Source organism: Canis lupus, chromosome 32 (assembly GCF_003254725.2).
Source record: "Canis lupus dingo isolate Sandy chromosome 32, ASM325472v2, whole genome shotgun sequence".
NCBI lineage: Eukaryota > Metazoa > Chordata > Mammalia > Carnivora > Canidae > Canis > Canis lupus.
Genome location: NC_064274.1, coordinates 23791603 through 23817006, shown reverse-complemented (window position 1 = coordinate 23817006; position 25404 = coordinate 23791603). Strand labels below are relative to the sequence as shown.

At 37.7% G+C, this 25404-nt stretch overlaps 1 protein-coding gene across 2 annotated transcripts in view; it reads left to right on the top strand.

The window, feature by feature from the left end:
- SLC39A8 (solute carrier family 39 member 8) overlaps nucleotides 1–25404 on the top strand; it is a 73066-nt gene that overhangs the window by 13905 nt on the left and 33757 nt on the right. The window contains exons 1-5 of one of the 2 annotated variants that reach the window (XM_049105007.1): nucleotides 8162–8340; nucleotides 9452–9614; nucleotides 18075–18244; nucleotides 19382–19504; nucleotides 20211–20378. In XM_049105007.1, coding sequence (XP_048960964.1) covers nucleotides 8164–8340; nucleotides 9452–9614; nucleotides 18075–18244; nucleotides 19382–19504; nucleotides 20211–20378 — 801 coding nt within the window. In that variant the 5' untranslated portion in view covers nucleotides 8162–8163. Of the gene's footprint in view, nucleotides 1–8161; nucleotides 8341–9451; nucleotides 9615–18074; nucleotides 18245–19381; nucleotides 19505–20210; nucleotides 20379–25404 lie in introns of those variants that run through there. The other variant, XM_035709635.2, reaches the window with a different exon arrangement.

Genomic DNA, 25404 nt, shown 5'->3' with positions numbered 1-25404 from the left:
TGGAGGGACTGAATGGGAGGCTCTTGGTGAGCAGCAAGGCCCAAAGAATCTTCTGATCGTGGCAGCAAATGGGAGAGGGCCATCCTCACATGTGATGGAAAGTATGGTAGCTTCTACCATCTAGAAGCAGGTCAATGTCCCAAAGCCAAGAATCCAGACTGAGTATCTGTGCTCTGATATTATGTCAGGCTTTTAGGGGTGAGAGGTCCTTGAGAAATTGAATGTAGATGGGACAGGGCTGAGAAATCTGTCAACAGCTAAAAATCAGAAAACTTTGTAAACCTATTTTAAAAAAGTGCACCATAGCTTTTAAAATTCCTTTTTCTTCAGTAAAAAAAAAAAAAAAAAAAAAAAATTCTAGCCTGTCTTAATTGTGTTTGGAGGTACCTAGAGAAGGAGATTTAAGAAACTCCTCATGATTTAACTTTATTTTTCTAATTGAGATAGGAATACATATATATTGTCTAAAACTTTGGCATCTATTGAGAAGCACAAAGAAAAAATAAAAATCACCCATAATTTCATCAGTGTTTATCCTGAGATAAACACTGTTAATATTTTGAAGAATACATTTCCAGATTTTATTTAACTTTTTTTATCATAATGATGTCACTCTATGCATATTGTTTTATAATACATCTTATTTCCTTGAACAAGGTTTCATAAAACAAGGTATCTTCTATTTTATTTTATTTTATTTTATTTTATTTTATTTTATTTTATTTTATTTTATTTTATTTTATTTTATTTTATTTTATTTTTCTTAAGATATCTTCTTTTAATAGCATATCCAGGAAAAGCCTGTTTTGTCTCCTCTTAAGAAATAGTGTTGAGAGTGAATGTGAATGCATGCATATATGTGTATGTGTGTATGCATGTGTGTGCATGCATGTGTCTGTTTGCGTGTATATGTGTGCATTCTGGGTGGGAATGCATTAGCACTCTAGTGGCTCCAGGAGGAAGTATAAGAAAACTTGAGGGAAAAATGGAAAATAAACTGGGAAATCAGAGTTGGGAATCACTTGATTAGCCATTCCTTAAACCTAGAGAACACTTGCCTAGAATGTATTTTGCTCAAACCTTAGAAAAGTCTGTCTTATCTTGGTAAAATAGTATTGAGAAAACTCTGAAGAAGAAATTGAGAGAGAAAAAGTTCAAGAGAGTGTTGGTAAGTGTGACTCAGTGCATATATGCATTGAGCAACATCAAGGAGGTTCAGAAGTGATATTCATGTTCCTTGTGACTAAGGTTTGGTCGTTCCACTATTGCATCAGTAACAAATATAGAGGTGATGTTCTCAATCATTCTTACTTTGAATACTCCTGCTGCCAGTGTAGTTCTGTGCTGCCACTGGTTCTATGACATTGTGCAATCACCCCTGAAAGGATAAATGAATGGGACTATTCACCTGTGTTGGAGTCAGAAATGGCCTTCCAATTGTTAAACTCAAACTACCCTTTTAACATTTAAATATTTAAGTTGTTCTTTTGGGAACTTTGGCTAGTTGCCATATTTGAAACACTCTTAATGTAATACTTTACTTTCTGCTCTTGTTTACTTTTTCATTAATTTGCTTAGGTTACTACTATGAACTTAAAATGTTTTTGCAATTGGCTTTTAAAAATACCGTGAAGTGAGGGGTTCATTCATGCATTTACACATTTATTCATTCAACAAGTATTTACTGAGCCCTATTGTGTGCCAGGCACACAACATTATATTATTAGTATTAGCATTATTGAATACTGAGGTAAATATGATCTCAAGGTTTCCAGAGGTTTCTTTCCCATTACATTATTATTTTGGATCTTCTCCTTTTCCTCCTCTTAATATGTTCCAAAGAATCTATGGCCAGTCGTACTGGTGTCATAGTCGTATGGTTATGTGATAGTAGCTTGGGTGGATGAATTAACCGGTTGGCTTCTCTGCTTGAGCTGCAAAAACACTGACTTTAAAATAGTAACAGGGAAGCAAAGCATTCAAAGTGGCACACATCCAGGTATTCTAGGTTTGATGATTCTGTTACAGGAGGACTTCTTGGCAATGTCAGCAGCCATGGATAGGTAGTAGAGAGTATTGTGTCAGGTTCTGGGCTTTCTGCTGCTTGAGTGTGGTTATTGTACCTGTTCAACATTCCTGGTTGAGTGATGAGTAGGAGGGCTATTTGAGGGACAAAGGATTACAACTATCATGCATTTCCTTCTTAACTCTCACCATGGTGGGAAAACCTGGCTGGTGTTTGATTGTTCTCAAGGTTTCTCTTTGGGTATGATTTAAGAGTAATTTAACTCTGTGACTCAAGTCACTTTAAGGGCAAGAAATATTCTCCTTGCCAGAGTCTAAACAGTTCTCTCTTTCATTATTTGTGTTCTTATCAGTGTTCAACCAGCAAAACATAGGGGTATAGCAGCAAGAGTATTGGCTTAGAAGTCAGAAAGTGCAAAAAGACAGTCTGAATTCTGTCGTTAACAGTAATAAGTTGTTTCATCTTGGACAGCTTACTTTTCTAAGACATGATTTCTCCATCCCAGATTTCTCCTTAAATTTATTTTAGTAACTGGTGTAGGGATTCTAAGAATATTGCTTTTATGTGCTCCTCAGTACTCTTGTAATAACTATTGTTTAGACAATTCATTTTTCAATGAATCATATATTTACTTGCTTTACTGATTTCTGCCTAATGTAAGTTTTTGTTGGTCACATCTTATCTCTCCAGCCAGCAAAAGCACTAAAGAACATTTCAGACTCAGCACATGTATCTCATTCTTCAGGAAGTCTTCCCAGACCTTTTCCCTCACAGTACTTTGCACCTATTTTTACTGTTGCCCTTCCTACATTAAACTGTAGCTATATCATTTGTGTATATATATATATATATATATATATATATATATATATATATATAAAATCTACTGAATGGTAAGCTTATTGAAGATGGAATCATGTCTTGTTCTCAGCACCTATCAGAACATCTGGCCCAGAGAAGATGTGATCGACCGGTGTTTGGTGAATGAATATATGAATGGCAGTGAGGGATAAGTTGGATTGGCTTTGATGAGAGTAGGACAGATGAAGATTTTGGGTGGATTCTTATTCAGACTCCTACCTGTCACATATCTTCAAAAAACAGGAGATGAGTCCTTCACTTAGGGTATGGGGAAGGATGAGTTGTTTGGCTTTCATCTTAGCTCCATACTTGGCAAGTTCTAGAAGATGGCTATAGCTCCTGCTGTAAAACAACAGTGTGCAGAGCAAGGCAGTGTAGAGAAGTTACTAAAAGGAAAGGAGTTAGGGCTCTTTCAGACTTGGATTCTAATTCCCATTCTATTCCTAGCTCCCCTGGGGCTTGGTAATGAAATTTAAAGTTTCTGTGGCTCATTTACTTGACATCCTAGAAAACCGACTGGACTAGATCTTTCATTCTAGTTTTGATTGTCACAGAGTCTAAGTGCATTACAAGGTGCTTTCTCTTCCTACTTTCACCTTCACAAGAGAGTACATAGCCACACTTAGCAGTGTACTTACTGGGTATGTGAATGGTTCAGTTTCCACAGAAGCACAGATCATGAAAAAACAGAATCTGAAACCATCATTGGAGTGACTTATGAATGGGATTAGATTTCATTTCTCATGGGGTGTGAAGGCCTTGGGACAATGGGTATGAGGTCAGATGGTCCTAGGATTCTGTATGACTTAATTTGTGCCATTCGAGTAGATATCCAAGTAGAGAAAATAGCCTACATGTTGAGAAAAGGAAGAATGGAGCAGATTTAAAGAGTGAAAAAGCTTATCTTTTCGTTTTCCCATAGGTTCTGGATGTAGCATTCATTTCCTAGTTTTAAAAATGTCTTTTGAATGATTGTATATCAATCAGGACTCTTTCATTTGTAAGTGAAGAAACTTAATTTTAATTAGCTGAAGTCACAAAGACAATTCATTGTCTCAGGTCACTGAAGAGTCAATCTTTAGGCATAGCTGTATCCAGGGATTAGTTATGGTGCTGGAAGCCTATCTGTCTCTAAGCAATAGTTCACCTTCTTTCACATACTAGAAAGATGGCCTAAGGAAATCCTAGACTCATAGCAATCCTAGTCAGAAAAGAATTTTTTCCAATAGCTCTACTAGATAGTTGACAGGTTTGGGTCACATTTTCCATGGTCAGCCCCAACTACATCACATAGAAGGAGGCTCCCAAGACAGGAAGGTGGTCTGTTACAGGATGATGGGGGTCCTGGACAGGCAAAAACAACAGGTATTCAATATATTTTACTGGCCTACATGATTTCTTCTGTTTTGGGCTGGTCTGGCTTTTTCTTGTTCTCTGTCTCTTTTTACTGCTTTTGCACAATTTATATATGTATTCCCAAAGGTTTTCTCTTCTTTCTGTGCTCTGTCCCCTGATGATCTTCTCCCCTCCCACTCATCTCTTATCTCTTTACTGAAGACAGCTGCATCCTTATCTCTGGCCTCTACCTTTCTCAGAAAAAGCTCACTCATCATTTCCATCTGGTGACCCACAGGCATTATAACTTAAAATGTCTAAAACCAAACTGGCCACCATCCTCCCAAATATGTCCCTTTTCCTAGGTCCCTCAGTCACACTGGTGGCGCTATCTTCTTTCTACTTTCTCAGAGGTCTAACCTCAAAGTTGTTTTTGACGATTTCCTCTGCATATCATTTCTCCCTTATAGGAACTTTTCTAATGCTTTATCATTATGTATCATGAACTTATCACTTTTTCTCTCGTTTCACAGATATTAGTATGTGATTTACTTCTGCCATAATTACTAGATTTCTTGATGGAGGGTGTTAGGACTATTTTTTCTTGGTTGCCATCCTTCAGCTTCCCCCACCTGCTCCTTCTCCCATCAGTATTATGCCCAGACGTTTGTGATTCCAGAAATATTCGTTGGATGAAGGAAAATATTTATGCAATACCTAATATAATTACATTGTTATTATACATGTAGTATAATACAATAGTAGTTGAAGAGATAAAAACAGATTTTGTTTAAGAACTATTGCAATAGGGGGATCCCTGGGTGGCGCAGTGGTTTGGTGCCTGCCTTTAGCCCAGGGTGCGATCCTGGAGACCCGGGATCGAATCCCACATTGGGCTCCTGGTGCATGGAGCCTGCTTCTCCCTCTGCCTGTGTCTCTGCCTCTCTCTCTCTCTCTCTCTCTCTGTGTGACTATCATAAATAAATAAAAATTAAAAAAAATTAAAAAAAAAAGAACTATTGCAATAGGGAAGAAGGGACCTTAGTGTAGAACTGGGCCCAGTTCCAAATACATCATGGACAAGTGGAGATTTATAGCCAAGGAGCAGGGTAGGGGTCAATGAATTGAAAATTGCTATGAGGAAACATCGTGTGTGTGTGTGTGTGTGTGTGTGTGTGTGTGTATTTTGGTTAAACAACTTAATAGGATTCTTGTTGAAGGCAGGGCAGGGTGACTAGATACCAAAGATGGAAGATTCTTTCTAAGCTGACTTAGTAGGATTCTTGCTAAAACTGAACAATGCTGGCCCTCCAAGGATGGACACAAGGCTGAGGCCTCACAGACTTAGAAGAGACTGACCAAAGTTTTGTCAAGTACAGCGCCTGTATCATTATCCACACTGTGTCATTTCAAATCTTGCCTGATTCTTCATGTATCATAAGCAAGTTTTAACTCTACAAACTTTTGGAGGAGTACGTTGCCCTAATCATTCAACCCTGCCCTGAGCTCTCCCTGCATTGGTGTTTCCACAAAGATATGTCTGGGAAAGATGCAAAAACAACAAAACAAAACAAAAATTTCTGACTAGTCAGAATTGGTCAGGGAAAAAGAGTAGGGGAAGTAGAAGAAGAAAATGCATGGGACTCTGGTTTAATGATTTTGGATATAATTTGAGATCTTATTTTATGATATCAATCTAAACCCCCATACCTCTACTACTTTCTTACTTTGGCACTTCATCTATATAAGACCCATTTGAAATCACCTTAATGTGGCAAGAGACTAAAGGAGTTTAACTCAAACATTGAGAAAAGTTCTTTAAGAAAAAAGTCAACCCACTCAATAGTAGGGTGTCTGCGGGCTATAGTCTACCTCTGACAGCACAAAGCTCTGTAGTAAACAGCTGGGTGGTACTCTTGAGAATGGCAGTGTTGTAAAAACAGATGGAAAGACAAAAGCTCAGTAAATAAATGTAAAACAAATGGTAAAAAAGCTCAGGAAGTTTTATTAGGACACATACTATCCAGGCTTATCATCCTGGATTGTTTTGTGAAGAGCCCTTGTGGATCTACTGGTTTCATAATTTATTCCTTGTTTGTTTTGGAGGTGAAGGGGTGTGTTTGAGAGGATGTTTGACCTTCCTCAACGGTTCTACCGGTTTTGTTGTCACCTCACTGTTCAGGCACTGGGCTCTCATCCTGTTTGTCCCTGCTCTGGGAAACACCACCCTTTTCTTAGACAACTGCTTTCTTTGTTTCAGGTTCAACTTTGTTAAATCAAAGCATTATGAAAATTGAGATTGTAAAGCCAAATAGGCGATTGTATAAAGCTATTGGGATCCTAGTTACTGGTAGAGGACTATTTTAAATAAATCAGGCCTGCCATTAATTGAGTTTTGTCACACTGCTAGTATTCTGTTAATATTCTGTCCTCATTCTCAAAGGCAAAGCCTAGAGTTTGTTTTTTTTTTTTTTAAGTTTTAATTTAAATTCCAGCTAGTTAACATACAGTGTTATATTAGTTTCAGGTGTACAATTTAGTGATTCAACACTTCCAGGCAACACCTAGTGCTCATTGCAACAAGTGCCCTCCTTAATCCCCATCCTCTGTTTTCCTCATCCCCCTACTCACTCTCCTCTGGTCACCATCAGTTTATTCTCTATAGTTAAGAGTCTGTTTCTTGATTACGCAAGGCTTAGAGTTTTGTCATCTCTCCACCTCCTTGTTCTTTCTGGAGATTGAGCAGTTGCCACTGTCAAGGTGTTATTGTTCCATGACCATCTATCCAGCCAAAATTTCTACACAGATGTTGCATAGATTGTCAAGACTCTAAGCTCTCTTACAGTACTGATTATATGTTCCTTTGGCTGCACTATATATTTTTTTTCCCCAACTGTATGAAGGACAGTGTCTTTAATGACATATGGTGGGCAATTAAGGCATTTTTGAGGGTATCGACTTTCAAACTCTTAACTGCCATTTACAGTAAAAAAATGAATTTTACATTGTGATCCAGTATATATGTGCATGATGCATAGTTAGAGCAAAAGCTTCACTAAATAATAATTTCCCTTGTTGTGTGTGGTACACTCTATAGTTTCTATTATATCTTTTAGCTCCTTACAAAATGCTGACTGTGACATTGCATGTGGATTTCCTGACCCACTGAGTCACAATTTGAGTCTGAAAAGAAATGCTTAACAGTCACCAAATTTTAGGAAGTCTTAGTATGCTAATTCTGAGAAGACTTTGGAAATTATCTATGGGCAGTTCCCCTTTTCATCCTAGTTTATAGTTGGAGGAACTTGAAGTCCAAATAGGTTAAGACTTCCTTGTGAGGAAACAGTGCTGTTTTATGTTTATGCTACTATATTCATTTATTTCTGGAATCTTGCAGTGGGCAGTTTGACCACATTGACTTTAACTTTTGAGTCTAGCAGTTATGCTCCTGGGTGGCTTCATGATAACAAATAAATTATTCCTACTTTCCTTCCTTCAGTTGACCTATTTTCCCCTTCCATTAGTTTATTATCCCCCCTAGTTTCTGCTGAAGACAAGACTGTTAACAGAGCGTTGAGTGTGCTGTCTCTTCTTCTAGGGAAGGCATGCAGCTATCATTGTCATGAATCCAAACCCATTGTCATGGATTGAACAAGGAATAGCTTTAGGCAAACACTTAGGCATTAAAAAACAAAAAGTCTAAATGAGAACTTTCTTTAAGGCATCTGCAATTTTAGTTTTGCCCACTGCATACATCTTGGTGTATTTGATGTTTTTTCATCTTAATAATCAGTAGTGATCTCTTTATACCGATACCTTTCATTTTTAGTTTTATTGTTTCTGTTGTGAAGGAAATCACAGAACTTTGTGGTCAAACAGTTAACATCAACTTTGAGTTCTAAATACCATTCATAGAGTGTTAGTCAGCTTGGAGTGCCATAATGGAATACTATAACCTGGATAGCTTAAACAATGGAAATCATTTTCTCACAATTCTGGAGACTGGATATTCAAAATCAAGGGGTCAGAAGGGTCTGTGTCTGGTGACGGCTCTGTCTTTGGATTGCAAATGGCTGCCTTCTAGCTGTCTACTCACATGGTGGAGAGAGAGAGAGCAGGCAAGCTCTTTGGTGTCTTTTCTTATAAGACCACTAATCTAGTTGGACCAGGACATCACTCTCATCGCTTCATCTAACCGTAATTATTTCCCAAAGGTCTCAACTTTAAATATCAGTATATTAGGAGTCAGGGCGTTAATATATGAATTTTGGGAGAACATAGTCCAGTCTATAGCACAAAGCTAAGTTAGATCATAGTCGAGTTTAAATATTGGCTGAAGCATACAAAGAATTTTCTCAATTGTATTTATTAAAGATAGATTTTTCTGTTTGATTGAATGGATATTTTTCACAATCTGTAACTCTTATCATGATTATTAGCTATAGTAACACATTTAATTTTTTTTACATTCTTAATAAGCAAGTATGTGGATGATACAGTTAAAATATACCCAAGAAAAAACTGATACATCTAAAAAGTTATTTTCATAAAGAATTTTTTCCTAAAAATTTTTATTAATAGTTAATGAATTTCTAAGCAGCCCAAACACTATGTTCAAAACCTTACATGGTATAGAAAAGCTATCCGCCATCACTGAGAACCATACATATTTTAGCAAATAACCATATATGCTAAAGACATACTTTAAAACAACTTTTATATATTAGAATTATTATTGCAGTCTAGAAGCATGGACTAGTTTCTTAAATAAGAAACTATAGGGAAGCCAGGTGTTTGGCTACAAGAAATGTTACAGAGAGCTACTCCAATAGTATATACAAAATATCCATTCAATCTAAAGAAAAACAGAGAGGGGAGATTGAGAATATAGAATCGTCTTTAAGTTTTTGATTTGAAAGTTATCGGTCTACTTTTAATGTCTGTAAAGTCCTTGGAAACCCCCAAACCAGTTCTTAATCTTTTTGGCTGCCATAGGTAGACTGTTGATCAAGAAGAGTTTTTGTTTTGTTTTGTTTTTTTAGTTTGTTTTATTTTTGCTATTTTTTCTTGTTTCTAGGTTTAAAGAGGCATGGGCTATATTAAAATTTTAGGGTTTTTGTGTAGAGTTAGTTCTGTGTGTCTAGCTGAAATTCTCTGTCTCTTTAAAGTATCTTTGCATGCTTTTACTCTGTTAACACATATATGTTTACTTTGTTTATCCTGTTTCAGTGTCTATCAGCAGAAGAGATCTTTTCCCTTCATGGCTTTTCAAATACTACTCAGATAAGCAGCTCCAACTTCTCTGTGATCTGTCCAGCAGTCTTACAGCAATTGAACTTTCATCCTTGTGAGGATCGGCACAAACACAAAACAAAACCAAGTATTTCAGAAGGTATGTTGGAAGTTTTCTCTCCTATTTGTTTGAAAAGTCTACAGGCTTGTCTGAAATTAAGTTAACATGCTTCTTTCTCTGCTTTATTGCTTTTAATTAATCTACGGAGAAGTCCTTGGTAAAATACTTGCATTCTAAAAGTATTTAGAATAAGAATAATTAGAACTCATTTAAACTTCATAAGTTGTGCTCTTCTATTTGTGGAGTCAAAATTACACTTGGTATCACTTAAAAACATTGTAAAACTCAATACCTTATTATTTATTTAATTTTATTGATTGATTTTTTTTTAAAGAGATGGCGGGGAGGGGGGTAGGGGGGTGGGTGGGGGGGAGGTGGCACTGAAGGGGAGGGAGGGAGGGAGAGAGAGAAAGAATCTTAAGTAAGTTCCACGCTCAGCATGGAGTCCAATGTGGGGCTGGATCTCATGATTCTAAGATCATGACCTGAGCCAAAACCAAGAGTTGGATGCTTAGCCAACTGAGCCACACAAGCACTCCCTCAATTCTTGATTTTAAACAATATATGCTTTATACTGTACATGTTGGATCGTATATTAACTATTTTGCTCATAATTGATCAATTTTCATTACCTTATGCTTATTATATTATTTAAAAGCTTGACAATTTATCCATAATTTTCAGTAAAGGGATAGGGAATAGCATGGTTCTAGATTAAATATTAAGGTACAAGTTATTACTGCTTTAATTTTCATAAAGGATAAAAAGTGCCAGTGACTATTTTAAGTGCCTCTAATAGTAGTGGCATAGATGTTGCATTTCAAAGGAATAACCTGCTGCAAGGAAATATTTTTTTTTTTTTTTAGGAAATTTGAAAATACAAGAAAACAAGTGTGTGCTTACTATATGGTTCACATACTTAAACATATAGAAGAATTCTTTTGCAGAAAATAAACCACTTGTTCAGGGGGTCTATTTGCTATCTATGTGCAATTTCTTGATATCTTCAAATTGTTAACCTGACCCACATGGATATTTTAATTTTCACTTTTTTGGTACATTGTTCATTCAATAAATGTTTATTGAATGACATGTAAAGCACTCTTCTGGGCATTAGGGATTCAGTAGTGAACAAGGAAAATTCCTTGACCTTTTAGGACTTACGATGTAATGGAGAAGAGAAAGAATAAATATTTATACAAAGAAGCAAATAAATAATAGAATTTCAGAGTGATAAATGCTATGAAGATAATAAAGTAGGTAAAGAATAGAAGGAGACAGTGAGCGAGTATGATTTTTGACAAGTCAAAGGAGGCCTTTCTGATGAGATTACATTTGAGCAGAGTCTTAACTGCAGGTAGGGAAAGGACCATGGCAAGGTCTTTTTTAGGAAAAGAACATTTTTGGTCAAGGAAATAGTCAGCATGAGCTTGGCAATGAGCTTGGTGTATGTAAGGAACAGCAAGAAAGCCTGTGTGTCTGGCATATAGTAAGCAGGAGGGGGAATAGAAAGAAACGATGCCTGGGGCCTTGTAGGGTACAGTAAGTTGACTGGATTTTATTCTGAATGTGGTATGAAGACACTAAAGTGTTCTAAACGGGGGAGTCACATAATTTTGTTTGGATTTGTAAAAGACTATTCTACTTGCAGTTTGAAGAATAGATTGTAATAAGGTAAGAGTAGAAGCAAGGAAATCAGTCAGGAGGCAGTTGCCAGGGGTTGGTGCTCAGGATTGGAGACTTGGACTAAGGTGGGAGAGGTAGAAGGGAGGAGAAGTGATCAGATCCAGGACGGATTTTGGAAACTGTGCTGGAATGGTTTGCCTCTGGTTGGATGGGGGTGGAGGGAGGGTGTTGGGAAGGAAGAATCGGGATTTGAGCCACTGAAATTGGAAAGATGGTTGTGTCATTTCCCAGGATCAAGAAGACAGGGAGGTGCAGTTTCTTAGGGAGAAAGCAAGTGGTGAGCATCGGGTATAATTTTTCATATGCTTAGTTTGAGACATTGACATAGACCAACAAGGGGGAATTACCAGTAGGCAGTGGCATGCATACATTTATGCTTAGATTACAGGTAAAAGCTAGAGATTTGACTGCTTAGAAATGGCATGTGAAGCCACTTCTAACCTGAGCCTAAGAGACTATAAAGAGAGAAGATAGAGAAGAAAAAGGATACTTCAACAAAGGAAGTACTTATTCTACTGACTCTTGAATTCCTTTGTGTATATATGATCTCTCTCTCTTTGAGTAACAGGAATAACAACAATGACAAAAATAATGATAGTAGCCAACTCTTATGTCATACTTACCATATGGCAGGTACTATTTCAAATACTTGATCTATGTTAACTCATTTAATATACATAGAACTATATGGTGTAGGAACTACCATTGAATTGTCAAGCTTTTAAATAATATGAGTTTCAAGTATTTTGCTTAAGAGTACACAACTTGTACATAATCAAGTCTGGTTCAAACCCATGTTCTCTTTTATATTTTATATTTACATACATAAAGAACAGAAGGCTCCAACAAACATACTTTATTAATATAGTTAGCAATTTTGTGAATAACAGTAATATAACTAATTGTCTAAGCAAATATTTTTCTAAGTTATATACTGAATAGGAATATATTTGTATTTCTACAAGTTTGTTTAATACGGTTTGCATTTTATATTCAAAAGTAAATTCAGAAAATGATTTATATACTAACATTTAATAGTAGTGTAACATAATAAAAGCATAGGTTCTGAAGCCAGCCCACCTGGGCCCAAATCCCAGCTCTCTACTTTTCCAGCTATGTTGGGCACATGACTATGTCTTTCTGCCTCAGTTTTCTAATCTGAAATAGCACCTTTATGATAAGGTTGCTATAAGGATTAAATAATATTTGTAAAGCTATAGAATATAATATGGCACATAGTTAGGCCTTATATATATATTAAATAAGATATACCTACCATGTACATATTTCGGGGCATAGGCGATGAAACTTCAGAAAAAGGAAGTCCTCTACTCCGTGCAGATTAGTAACTGACATTCAAAAGTGTTTTTTAGGGGCACCTGGGTGGCTCAGTTGGTTAAGGGTCTACCTTCAGCTCAGGTCATGATCCCGGGGTCCTGGGATTGAGCCTCACATTGGGCTCCCTGCTTAGTGGGAGCCTGCTTCTCTCTTTCCCTTTGCCTGCTGCTCCCTCTGCTTGTGCTCACTCTCTCTCTGTGAGATAAATAAAACAAATGTGTTTCTAACTTTAATTCCTAGGTTTCCTCTATCCCAGGAACCAGGAGGTAGGAACAGGGAATTGGGAAGCAGGAAGTGACACATTCCAGGGTCAACACTGCAAAGTCATAAAATGGAAAATCAATAATTCTACATTACAAGATTAGACTGGCACCAAATATTTGGATGGAGGCCCAATAAAGACAGAAATGCCTCTTACAGTACACCTTATCTTAGGAATTGAAATGGGGCTGGAGTGGGTGGGATGGGATAAGAGAAGAGAAAAAAACTCTGGAGAATTAGGGAAACTGGTAAAGTACTCATTATTACTAATCTAAGATGTTTATTTATTTAATTTTTTAATTTATTTTTTATTGGTGTTCAATTTACCAACATACAGAATAACCCCCAGTGCCCATCACCCATTCACTCCCAACCCCCCCGCCCTCCTCCCCTTCTACCACCCCTAGTTCGTTTCCCAGAGTTAGCAGTCTTTACGTTCTGTCTCCCTTTCTGATATTTCCCACACATTTCTTCTCCCTTCCCTTCTATTCCCTTCCACTATTATTTATATTCCCCAAATGAATGAGAACATATAATGTTTGTCCTTCTCCGACTGACTTACTTCACTCAGCATCTAAGATGTTTAATTTGACACTACATTGTCTTTATTTGATGTGCTATCTTATTTTAGTGCAGCTGTGTGTGCAGCTTGGTTGAACGATTTATTTAATATCTCTGTGCCTCAGTTTTCTCATCTGTAAAATGGAGATAATTATAGTACATTCCTTCTAGAGTTGTTGGGATATTGAATGAGTTAATATATGCAAAAGTCTAGAATATCTATGTCTTCACTCCTTTTATACATGTTTTCACAGGTTTTTTTCCATTCCCTGCTCCCTGTGTAAGCCTATTCTTTTTTCACAAATAAAATATTTTTTAAGTATTAAATTCATTGGATTCTTGATGTAACTGTTCACTTAATATAGAGTCAATTCTGAGCTCATTCAAAGAAATGAAAAACCAAAATAAAACTAATCCAAAGGAGTCATGATATAAAGATTTTATAAATGTGTTTACACTGATGTTTCAGTGGGCAGATAAAATAGTCTCATTTATCAGAGACCTTGTATTTTGTGATTTTGAAATTGCCTTTCAGGTGTTTTATAAGCTCTTACTGATGAGCACAATAAACTGATGGTAAATTAACTTCTTTAAGAGAATAATTAAGCTTTAGCAATAATTTGATGGTCCAAAATTGGTGCGTTATTTTGATGGGGTCACAGAATACTGCTTCATTCAAATAATAGGTAAGAGGAAAAGAATTTTACTTATTTCTGGAGATCACACTGTCCAACTCTGTAGTAGAACTGACTTAAGTCTAAGCACCAGAGATGTTGAATGGCTTCCTCAAGGTATAATATCTGGATGAGAGCACAGGGTTTTTAAGATGGTCTGTTTACTAATTTATTATTTTTAAATAATAATGATATGTATTGAAGGCTTACTGTATATTTTGGGGACTGCATTAGCTGATTTTATTTTATTTTTGTGAAAACTGTATGTAATAGGAGAATTAAATGAATCAAAGTGGATGCAGTTTTTAGAAGAATCTTAACACACAATGATCATTCAATAAATGTTAACTATTGGTTACTAATTTTCCTTGCAAATTTATCAAAATCTTTCATAGTTCACTAAGAAGCAGAGAGGAAAAGATCCTCTTTCAATCAGATCATTAGAATGAGGCCTATGGGTATAGGAAGAGGTTCAAGGAATTTCCTTAGAGTAATTCATTCTGTGGTGCCCCACTTGAAGAGATGGATGGAATTTTTTTTTTAATAATGTCCTAACAAAACAAGAAGAGGAAGCTATGTAGTATGCCTAGAAGGCGATGATTCACACTCCCAAACTTCCCCAAGTGGTCCTGAAAAATGTGCACAATGGTAATGAAGTTGGAAAAACTGAGTAAGCAAATGATTTTTTTTTGACAGAGTTCTGGGTTCTACCATGAAATATGGCATTCATTCATTCATTAAAGAATGTGTGCTATTTGCTGGCAATATTCTAGACACTGTCTAGAATAAACTTAGTTCCTCTCCTTAAAAATCTCTTGACTTGTATGATGTAGACAAATATATGTGATAAAACTACTTTTGTACTCAAGATATGGCACATGGTCCAATTACCTTTAATCAAAGCCTAAGGAGCAAGGGACAGCTGCCTGGAAGAGCTGGGAAAGCTTCATAGGAGAGATCTTGGAGTTGGCTTAGAGAAACACATGTGAATTTCTCAGGCAATGAAGATATACGTTTTTGGATAAAGTTCCTCAAATAAAGGCAATTCTGTACTTGGAAAGCATTCTGTTAGCATAAATTCCATGTTGAGAAGTGTGTAAATAACACTGGAAAAGTTGTGTGAGAGTCAGTTTGTGAACAGCAGCTTTGAATAGGGGCATGAGATGATTTGAGTTGTGGTTTCAGGATAGTCTGGTGGCCATGTCAAGTAGGGGTAGGAAGACTGTCATAACACCTCAGAAGAGGAAGTGAGAGATGATGAGGCCTGAGCTCGAGACATTTCAATGAGGAAGAAGCTAGGGTGAGAGATGTTTCAGGCAAAACTGATAGAGTTCTGTCGCGAATCGTCTATGAAAATGACTGGTTGGGGTGAGAAATTGAAATTAATCCTAATGTATTTGCCACCTGTGGAGATCACAGATTTCTCAGGGGAAGGTGATGTGTTTAATATGTGTATGTGGTTTTGCCTCAGTTTGGTACTCACAAACTTCTTTTGAGTAACACAGCATGCTTCACTTGTCTTCCTGTCGTATCCTTAAGCCAGCCTCTCTAGAATAATCCGGAGGAAATAAAGGTCACACCTACCATTAGCTATAAAGCTTAGGATAACATTCGTTCATTTCATTGTCAGCGATATTTATTAAGCATCTCTTGGATACCAGGCCTTAGGGACAGAGAGTTGATTTTTTTTCATTCATTTCATTGTCAGCGATATTTATTAAGCACCTCTTGGATAGATAGCAAGCCTTAGGGACAGAGAGTTGATTTTTTTTTAGCATGTTTCAGCATGTATGTATCCTTTCTACTGGATGAGATTATAAATATTTGTTGAATGAAGAATGCGTATAGGTTAGTGAAAGGATAGAAGGCTATTTGTGTTAAGGGAAACTATACATCATTATACCACGGAGGCAGATGTGAGATTGAGAGCTCTCTCCAAGTGGAGAGTCTGAGGGGAGTAGCTAGTACTGTTTTAGGTGATAAGGTAGTAAATGGGAATGAGGTGGACCTTCATAGTTCCAATGAGATGACTTTGCAGGACCTGGTCAGGGGTCTGGAACTGATAGGTAAGCCTCTGGAGAAGATAAAGGGATGGTCAGTGCTGTGAAGATTCTTGTGGTCAGAGTAACATTTATTTCTGTTCATTTCATTTGGTATGCAGGACAAACGACCTCATACTGCTTTGTGTGTGTATGTGCCTACACATTTACCAGTTCCCCAAGCAAAGATCTGGACTCCCTTTTGGCAGGAATCATGGTTTGGTCTGCTAGGCTCCATAAACATTTGCTTAGATTGTTTATATGTAGATAGAATTGCTTGAACTAGAATAATGGTGAGCAATCTGGTATTCATGAAGCACAATGTAAAATACTTACAGTTTCATTGAGTCCCTTGGTCTTTTTAAAAATTAGAATACCTCTACAGGAATAACGAAGCATATTGCTAAAATATGTCAGCACTGGAGCCAGACTGCCTGAGTTCAGAATCCAGCTTTTCATCTGCATGACTCGGGCAGCTCATTTGAACTCCATATGCTTTGGTTTCCTCAACTATATGAAGGAGGCAATAGTAGTACTCACCTCACAGGGCTTTGTGATGATCAAATTAATTAATACATATCAGTTTCTTAGCACAGTACCTGGCAATGGCAAACCCTCATAAGCAGTAAGTGTTGCTATGGTACTCTACTGAGACTGTCAAAGAGAAAAGAGGCCTAACATTTAAAAATGTTTTCTGGGCATTTTAAAGAAGTGCCTGTGCTGAGGCAGCTTCCTCATCGTTCATGCTGTCCTTCGTGCTCAGTGTGTGGGGCACAGGCAAAGCCACATGTTCCACGGTTCCAGGGGCCCGGGTTATGTCAGTCTGCACTGCCGTCCCAGTGTGTCCTGGGTTCACACAGCATGCTTCACTTGCCTTCCCGTCGTATCCTTAAACCAGCCCCTCTAGAATAATCCGGAGGAAATAAAGGTCACACCTACCATTAGCTATAAAGCTTAGGATAACATTCGTTCATTTCATTGTCAGCGATATTTATTAAGCACTCTTGGATACCAGACCTTAGGGGCAGAGAGTTGAAAGACTTGCCACCTCCTTCTGTCACCGGAGTTCTCACCGTATAGGGTATTTTCGCCTTCATCTGGGCTCAGCAGGGTGAGTTGTGCAATACAGCTCTCTCTGGTCCCCACGTGCTCCCCTCCTGACTGCTCACTGCACTGGGCTGTGTCCAGGTCCTAGAGGCCCCAGCTGGGTGAGGTGTTGCCTTCCCAAGGAAGTGCACTTCACAGGCGCCTGCAGACAAGTGATTATGCCAAGCACAGTGTCAGCAACTATGGTCACCTTGAAGCTAACCAGACCCACCCATCTCCACCCTTACCCTCCACCCATCACTTTGTACCTTTTCCCCGAAACTCTGTGTTCCTCTGAAAGGCTAAGTTTTAAATCAGGCTTTGAGCTACAGATGAAAGTAGGTGACTTGGAACCTGCAGCCCTCAGGTGGTTTGTCACACTCTTCCAGATGTTCTCCAAATTCCCTGCGAGCTAGAAATTTCTTTGTGCCTGTAGTGGCGATTTAGGACTGATGACAGCGTAAAGCCATGTTACTATTTGTATTTATTATTCTATATTTATATCACAGTTTTCTGTACAATTTTCACTGAGAAGATTTTGTTATTATTTTTTTAAGATTTTATTTATTTATTCATGAGAGACACAGAGAGAGGCAGAGACATAGGCAGAGGGAAAATCAGGCTCCCTGTGGGGAGTCCAATGTGGAACTCAATCCCAGAATCCTGGGATCACACCCTGAGCCAAAGGCAGATGCTCAACTGCTGAGCCACCCAGGTGCCCCAACATTTTATTTTAAAGAAGATATCTGGTTCAGGCTTTCAAAGAAAAAGATTGTTTCAAGCTTCATGTACAGTATGACTTCATTTGGCTCCTTTGTTCTGATTAATTTCTCCTCTTTCCCTTTGATCTACAGTTTGGGGATACGGACTCTTGTCAGTGACAATTATTAATCTGGCATCCCTCCTCGGATTGATTTTGACTCCATTGATAAAGAAATCTTATTTCCCGAAGATTTTGACCTTTTTTGTTGGTCTAGCTATTGGGACTCTATTTTCAAATGCCATTTTCCAGCTTATTCCAGAGGTAAGGATGATAGCTATTTGTTTCTGTGAGTAATTGTTTCTTTTAAATGTTTTAGCACTTTGTACATTTTAAGGCTCTATAATTCTCACAGCATTTTATGGTCTGGTTGATAGGGTTGGATAAGAGAAAGCTGAATCACAGCAGATGAAAAAGCTTGTCTCAAGCTACAAGGGATACTGGTGTCAGAGATAAAATTAATATTCTAGGAGGCCAGCCATCAGGACGTGCCCAGACAGCTCTGGGACACCTCTAAGGGCCTGAAAACTTTATTTTGTCTTGCATTTGGCAAATGTAATTTTTCTACGGACTTTATTTATTTATTTTCTAAAGAGCCTGTGGTGTCAGGTTTACTGAAGATGTACCACCAAATGTCTCCAGACATTTACTACAGCTTTTATTAAAGTTCGTGTGTCTTGTCTGTTAGGAATACCTTGACTCTTTATAATTTCAAACTCTAGCTCTTGCCCTTGCCCTATGTCCTTTAAACAGTGGATTATTTCATTCTCCTGTGTGTATGTGTGTGTGTGTGTGTGTGTGTGTGAAAGAAATCTTTTCTTCTTCATTCTCAGATCCAGCCCTTGAGTTTTTTTTATCTCTTTAGGACCAACCAGGATCCTCTAGGCTTAAAAGGATCTCTTTTGGGAAAACAGTAATCCAAGTGGCTTGTTATGTTTCCTTTAAGAATTTGAATCTGGGTATGATGGACAAATATATTACTTTTAGAGAAAATGGATTATCAATGTCTCATTTTTCTTCATGACCTAGATCTAATATTATCTGGAAAGGTGGGAATCAATGCTTCCTCTTTACTGCTAAAAGCTTGCTCTTGCAAGGCAAACATTGATGAAGGTAGGAAACTATAAGTTAGAAAACTATCTTATAGCTAGGAAACTATAAGATACTCTGGGGTTTTATGAATAGAACTTCCTCTGGTTATAAGACTCCTCTGTGATCTCTTACAGTTTGGTTACTTAAATTTCAGAGTTTTTGTTTGCCTTTGGTGGTTAAATTCCCAATATTACCTGATCCGAGATGGATTTAGAACTTTGGTGAAAATTGTACACTGAAAAATTTTGTATTATATTCCAGAAATCAGGTTAAGTTACTTGGTTTTACCTGAATATTTTTCTCTCTCAGGCATTTGGATTCAATCCCAAAAGTGACAACTATGTTGAGAAGGCAGTTGCTGTGTTTGGTGGATTTTACATACTTTTCTTTTTTGAAAGAGTGCTTAAGATGTTATTAAAGACGTATGGTCAGGTAAATAGACTTTATTGAAATGTTTGATGTTTGACTCCTTAAAACTATGTTATATATTTTTATAGGCAAATGACAGAAATTTTATTCTTTTCTTTCCCTTTTTTTTTTGAGAGAGATATAGACAGCATGAGCAGAGGGGAGGGGCAGAGGAAGAGAGAGAGAGAGAGAGAGAGAGAGAGAGAGAGAGAGAATCTTAAGCAGGCTCCATGCCCAGCGCAGAGCCTGCCATGGGACTCAATCTCACAACCTTGAGATCATGATCTGAGCTGGAATCAAGAATCAGTTCCTTAACTGACTGAGCCACCCAGGTGCCCCAGGAATTTTGTTCTTATAATTATGTGAACAGCTCAGTTATTAGACTTGTAAATGTCAGGAGAAAGAAAAGTCAATATATTGAAAAGTATAAGAGAAGCAATTGATTCACAGTGTAGAATTTGGAATAAGGACCAACAATTTAATGTTAAGAAAAATGTGCCCAATTTGCATTCATTCATGTTCATCAAAATAACAAGGCATAGGTACCCTAACATGAAAAAACAGAATCTAATAAATGAAGATACTTTTAATCTAAAAAGATTACTTTACAGAATAGATATACACATTTTCTCTTACAAATAAAAAGCACTAAATTCTCTACTTTCTTGTATGTGTGAGCCATCATTTTTTAATTTTTATAATCTCTTCCTTTTTAAAATTTTTCATGCAGAATGATCATACCCACTTTAGAAATGATGACTTTGGTCCTTCTCATGAGAAAACTCATCAACCTAAAACATTACCTGCCATCAATGGTGTGACCTGTTATGCAAATCCAGCTGTCACAGAGCCTAATGGACACATCCATTTTGATAATGTCAGTGTGGTATCTCTACAGGTATGGTGATTCCATTTTCTCTTTACTATATTGCATCCTTTATATAATGTGAAGACTTCTGTCAATACAACCAAATCAGTATTATACACTTAAATGTGTCTGATTTATTCTATTATATGTGGGATAAGTGAAATGTAAGTCTATATTCTTTTTCTAATTTTCCTCCATACCCTAAACAAGTGAGTTCAGCAAGAAATTGAGGGTTACTGGATCTGAGACTTCATTATTCTTTAAGATTATTTAACTATAAGTGTGAGTTACTTAGATTTATATAGTAACATGTAGCAAACTTAATCAGAGCATTTCTCTTATTTTGGAATTCTTTCAAGATCCCAAACCAAAAAATCCCATTGAGTAATTTTAGAACTGCAAGAAAAAAAGATTTGTAAGCTATTAAAATTGGGTTCATTAATTAATTGATTTAGAATTTGTATCCCCACCTTCTAAATAATGTTAATAGATATCATTTGTTGAGTGAATATTATATGCCAGGTAGTATGCTAGGCATACTAATTGTTTTACCGCATTTACCTTTTATAACAGTTATTCAAAATAGGGTTTATTTTCTACATATTAGAAATATTTTGGTTTCAAGTGATGGATATCATACCCAAATTATCTACGCAGAAAGGAAACTTTATTGGAAAGATAGTGGGCTGTCTGATGCAACAGCTAGGCCAGAGGAAGAGCAAGAATCTAGGAACAATCAGAACCATTAGAACTCCTGGTCTTCCTCCTCCCTGTATGTTAGAGTCATTCTTTCACTGTGCACTGGCTCCTTCTGTAAGTGGGAAACAGAGCCACTAGCAACTCCTGAGTTTTATGTTTTACAATTTCAGCCACTAGAAGGAAATTGACCTGATTCTTTCAGCCCTGAATCCAAAATTCCTGGCAAGTGCCTCCTTGGTCTGGCTTGAATTAGATGTCCACTTCTAGACTAATCTACAGGGTTGGCTACCTTGTATGACTGTAGGGCATATGGATGGAGTAGAGGAGTGGTTATGAAAAAGGGATACTAGGTGACAAGATCATTGATGTTCACAACAATTCTCTCTCTCTTTTTTAAAGATTTTATTTATTTATTCATGAGACACACACACACACAGAGTGAGAGAGAGAGAGTGAGAGAGAGAGAGACAGAGATACAGGCAGAGGGAGAAGCAGGCTCCATGCAGGGAACCCAATATGGGACTCGATTCCAGGACTCCAGGATCACGCCCTGGGCCAAAGGCAGACGCTCAACCGCTGATCCACCCAGGTGTCCCCACAACACTCTCATTTGACAGATGAGGAAAATAAATTCTCGAGGGTCATTTAGTTGGTAAATAGTAGATCCATAAGCCACAAAGTTAAACACAATATAAAGAAGAAAAATTGAGGGGTGCCTGGGTGGCTTAGTTGGTTAACCATCTGCCTTCAGCTCAGATCATGATCTCAGCATTGAGGGATTGCATTGAGCCCTGCATCAGGCTCTCTGTCAACAGTGAGTCTGCTTCTCCCTCCTCTTGCTCTCTGTCTGCTTGCCACTCTGCTTACTTGTGCGCTCTCTCTCTCGCTGTCAAATAAAATCTTAAAAAAAAAAAAAAAAAAACGGAAAAATTGAAAATAAAATCAGAGAAAGGCAGCCAAGAAAAAACAAAAATTAGAAAAAAAATATCTGGAAGAGGTTATGGCAAGTGACCTGAGTTTCCTTCTGGAAAGAAAACATGATCAGTCATATACTTTGCCCCACCTGATTAAGGAAAATCTCAAGTGTGTTTGAAGAGGCCATTTTGTGTTTGCACTGAGCTAACAGAGGAAATTATTTCATGCAATGATACTTCCAGCCAAGATTTTGCAAAGAATATGAAAATGTTCAAGTAGATAATCTCTTAAATAATTATAGCTAACATTTATTAATGCTCAGGGATTCTGCCTAGAATGTTAAATGAATGACCTCCTTGGGCCCTAGTCATGCCTGGGAGACAAGTACTGTCATAATTCAGAGACCGTAGCTTGGAGAGATTAAATAACAAACCCAAGGATACGTAGCTCCTACACGGCAAAGCTTGGATCAAGATAGAGGCCAACTGATACAGAAGCCTGCACGTTTGTATACCTTACCAGATTATTGGGTCATGGCTCTACTAGAATCAAGATGATGACATTAGGGCTCCTGGGTGGCTCAGTCGGTTAAGCATTTGCCTTCAGCTCAGGTCATAATCTCAGGGTCCTGGGATGGAGCCCCACGTTGGGCTCCCTGCTCAGTGAGGAGTTGCTTCTCCCTCTTCCTCTGCCTCTCCCCCTACTTGTGCTCCATCTCTTTCTCTCTCCTCTCTTTCAAATAAATAAATAAAATCTTTGAAAAAAGAGATGATGACTTAACTCTTAATAAGTATTAATTTTTGTAAGGGAAGAAGATAATTTGGCCTGTGGCCATTACTTTCTGAGAACAAATAAATTGAAATGCTCAAAAGTTTGATTTTAGTTTTAAAGTTTTTGGTTTTCTGATTTATGATTTACTATGGCTAGAAGACAGGTTTGTAGTAAATATAAACACCATGAAAAAAATGGGATCTTACACATGATGCTGTTTCACATAATTTAGAAATATCAATTGAAAAGCTATTCTTACTCTACTTCTCAAAGTAATGCTAGTACACAGGCTTTCATTCATTTACCCAATAAGCATTTATTGAGTACCCACTCATTGTCCTAGACAGTGGGGATTCAGAAGCAAATGAATTCTCATGAAGCTTATCATTTATTTAGTAGACAATATAGAGAGGAGTAAAACAAGAAAATACCACATAGCAATAAATACTTTGATGAAAATAAAATATGATGATGTGGGAGTGACCGGTGGGGTCTTCTTTTTTGATCAAGAAAGGTCGGTCTCTTCAGAGATCAACAGATAATTAAATAATGAGAAAGAAGTGCCAGCCATGCAAACATCTGAGAAAAGAATGTTCTGAAATCTTTGAGAATAATCAAATGGGTTATGTACAAGGGGACTGGAAGCTAAATAGCATTGGACTTCGTGATGTCAATCTTGGAGACCAGTGGCACAATTCCATCGATATTCTGAATAGAAATGACTGTGGAGGGTGCCAGGGTGACTCGGTCAGTTAAGCTTCTGACTCTTGACTTTTGATTTTGACTCTGGTCACGATCTCAGGGTCCTGAGATTGGGCCCCGTGTCAGGCTCTGTGCCCAGTGCGGAGTCTACTTGAGATTCTTTCATTCCCTCTTCCCCTCCCCGCCAACCACTTGAGTGCTCTTTCTCTCTCTAAATAAATATATAAATAACTTTAAAAAATATTTAGACAAGTTAGTGACCCTTGCTCCAGACCCGGTAAATATTAGGCATCACAATCCATGTGGTGTGCAGGAGTATGTGTGTGTGTGTGCACGTGGGCACACAGATACTTGTACGGAAGAACACGCATATTTCCAGGACAAGTTGGAGAATAATAAGAGGCAGTTATAGGAGAACACAGTTACTCAGTTATTGCCACTAGGTGTAACTGCGGCTGTGTTGCCGTGTTCTTTTCTCTCTTTGACTACTATGTAACCCTGTGGAGAAGTCATTTCAGTATCTGTGCAGCCAAATGGGTCTTTTTCACCTGAATCTACAGCTTTAGAAGGACTGTATTTTTATTAGGTGTTGATTCCTTAGGAATGTTAGATACTCAGGAGAGTGTTAGCTTTTCTAGGCCACTAGAGGGACCATCTGGCTTATTTCTCCTGTAGTCTGTAATCAGTCTTTTTCTAAAGGAAATCTCTTGTGCTTTTATTTAGGAATCGATGCCAATAAATATAAAGTGATAGGACTCACTTTTTTTTTTTTTCCTAATAGAAGAAACATTAACATCAGCGATTTTATGTTTAAAATTGAGGTACAGTGAAGTGAAATATAGCTGCAAAATGTGGTGACGTTAGGACACTTCTTTTGTCAATAACTGACATGAAGTGACATTCTCCAAATACAAAGAGAACATTTTTGAGGTGCTTGGGTCTCTATGAGGGTCCAATAGATGTTAAATACATTTAATTCATCCATCAAATACTTACTGAGCACCTAATATGTCCTTGGCACTATTCTAAGTACTGAGTACACATCAATGGGATAGAACAGACAAACTTTATGCCCTTTCATAACATAACAAATATAGTGAAATGTGGAAAGAATTATTTTTAAAAAAATGTTTTATTTTTAAAAAATTTATTCATGAAAGACAGAGAGAGAGAGAGAGAGAGGCAGAGACACAGGCAGAGGGAGAAGCAGGCTCCATACAGGGAGCCTGATGTAGGACTTGATCCAAGGACTCCAGGATCACGCCCTGGGCCAAAGGCAGGTGCCAAATCGCTGAGCTACCCAGGGATCCCAGCATTCTTTTTAAAATTAAGTATGAGATAGAAAAGCCTGATCAGGAAGCCATGGATGCGGGGCTTGTCTACTGGTCTTTTCTCTTGGATGGCTGGTATTTCTCCATTCTCACTTGGAAGGGGCAAAGGTGGTGTGCATTCCTGGCTGCCCATGTTGGGAGTGGGGTGGGAGCAGAAGGGGGCACTGTGCATTTCTCACTTAATATCCCTGTCTTCAGCACTGTGTGTCATTGTGGCCTTCAGTTTGCTTTGTGTCCTCCAAGTGAAAGTCTCTTTAGTTCAATATTCTCAAAGGGCAAATTTCAGGTGCCTGGATGGCTCAGTTGGCTAAGGGTCTGGCCCTTGATTTCAGCTCAGGTCATGATCTCAGGGCAGTGGGATTGAGCCCCATGTGGGGCTCTGTGCTCAACACAGAGTCTGCTTGTCCCTCTCCCTCTGCTCCTCCCCCTGCTCTCTCTCTCTCTTAAATAAATTACAAATCTTTAAAAAAAGGGCAAATCTCTAGTCATCACTTGGGGTGGTTGCCTTGCTGCATTGTCTTGGAAGCAAAGACCTGTTTGGAAAACAGAAATCAGTTACTTTCCTATATGTGGTTATATTAGGCATTAATCAAAATGGAAAACCATGTAAGTAATAAAATTATCCAGAAGTGATTTGT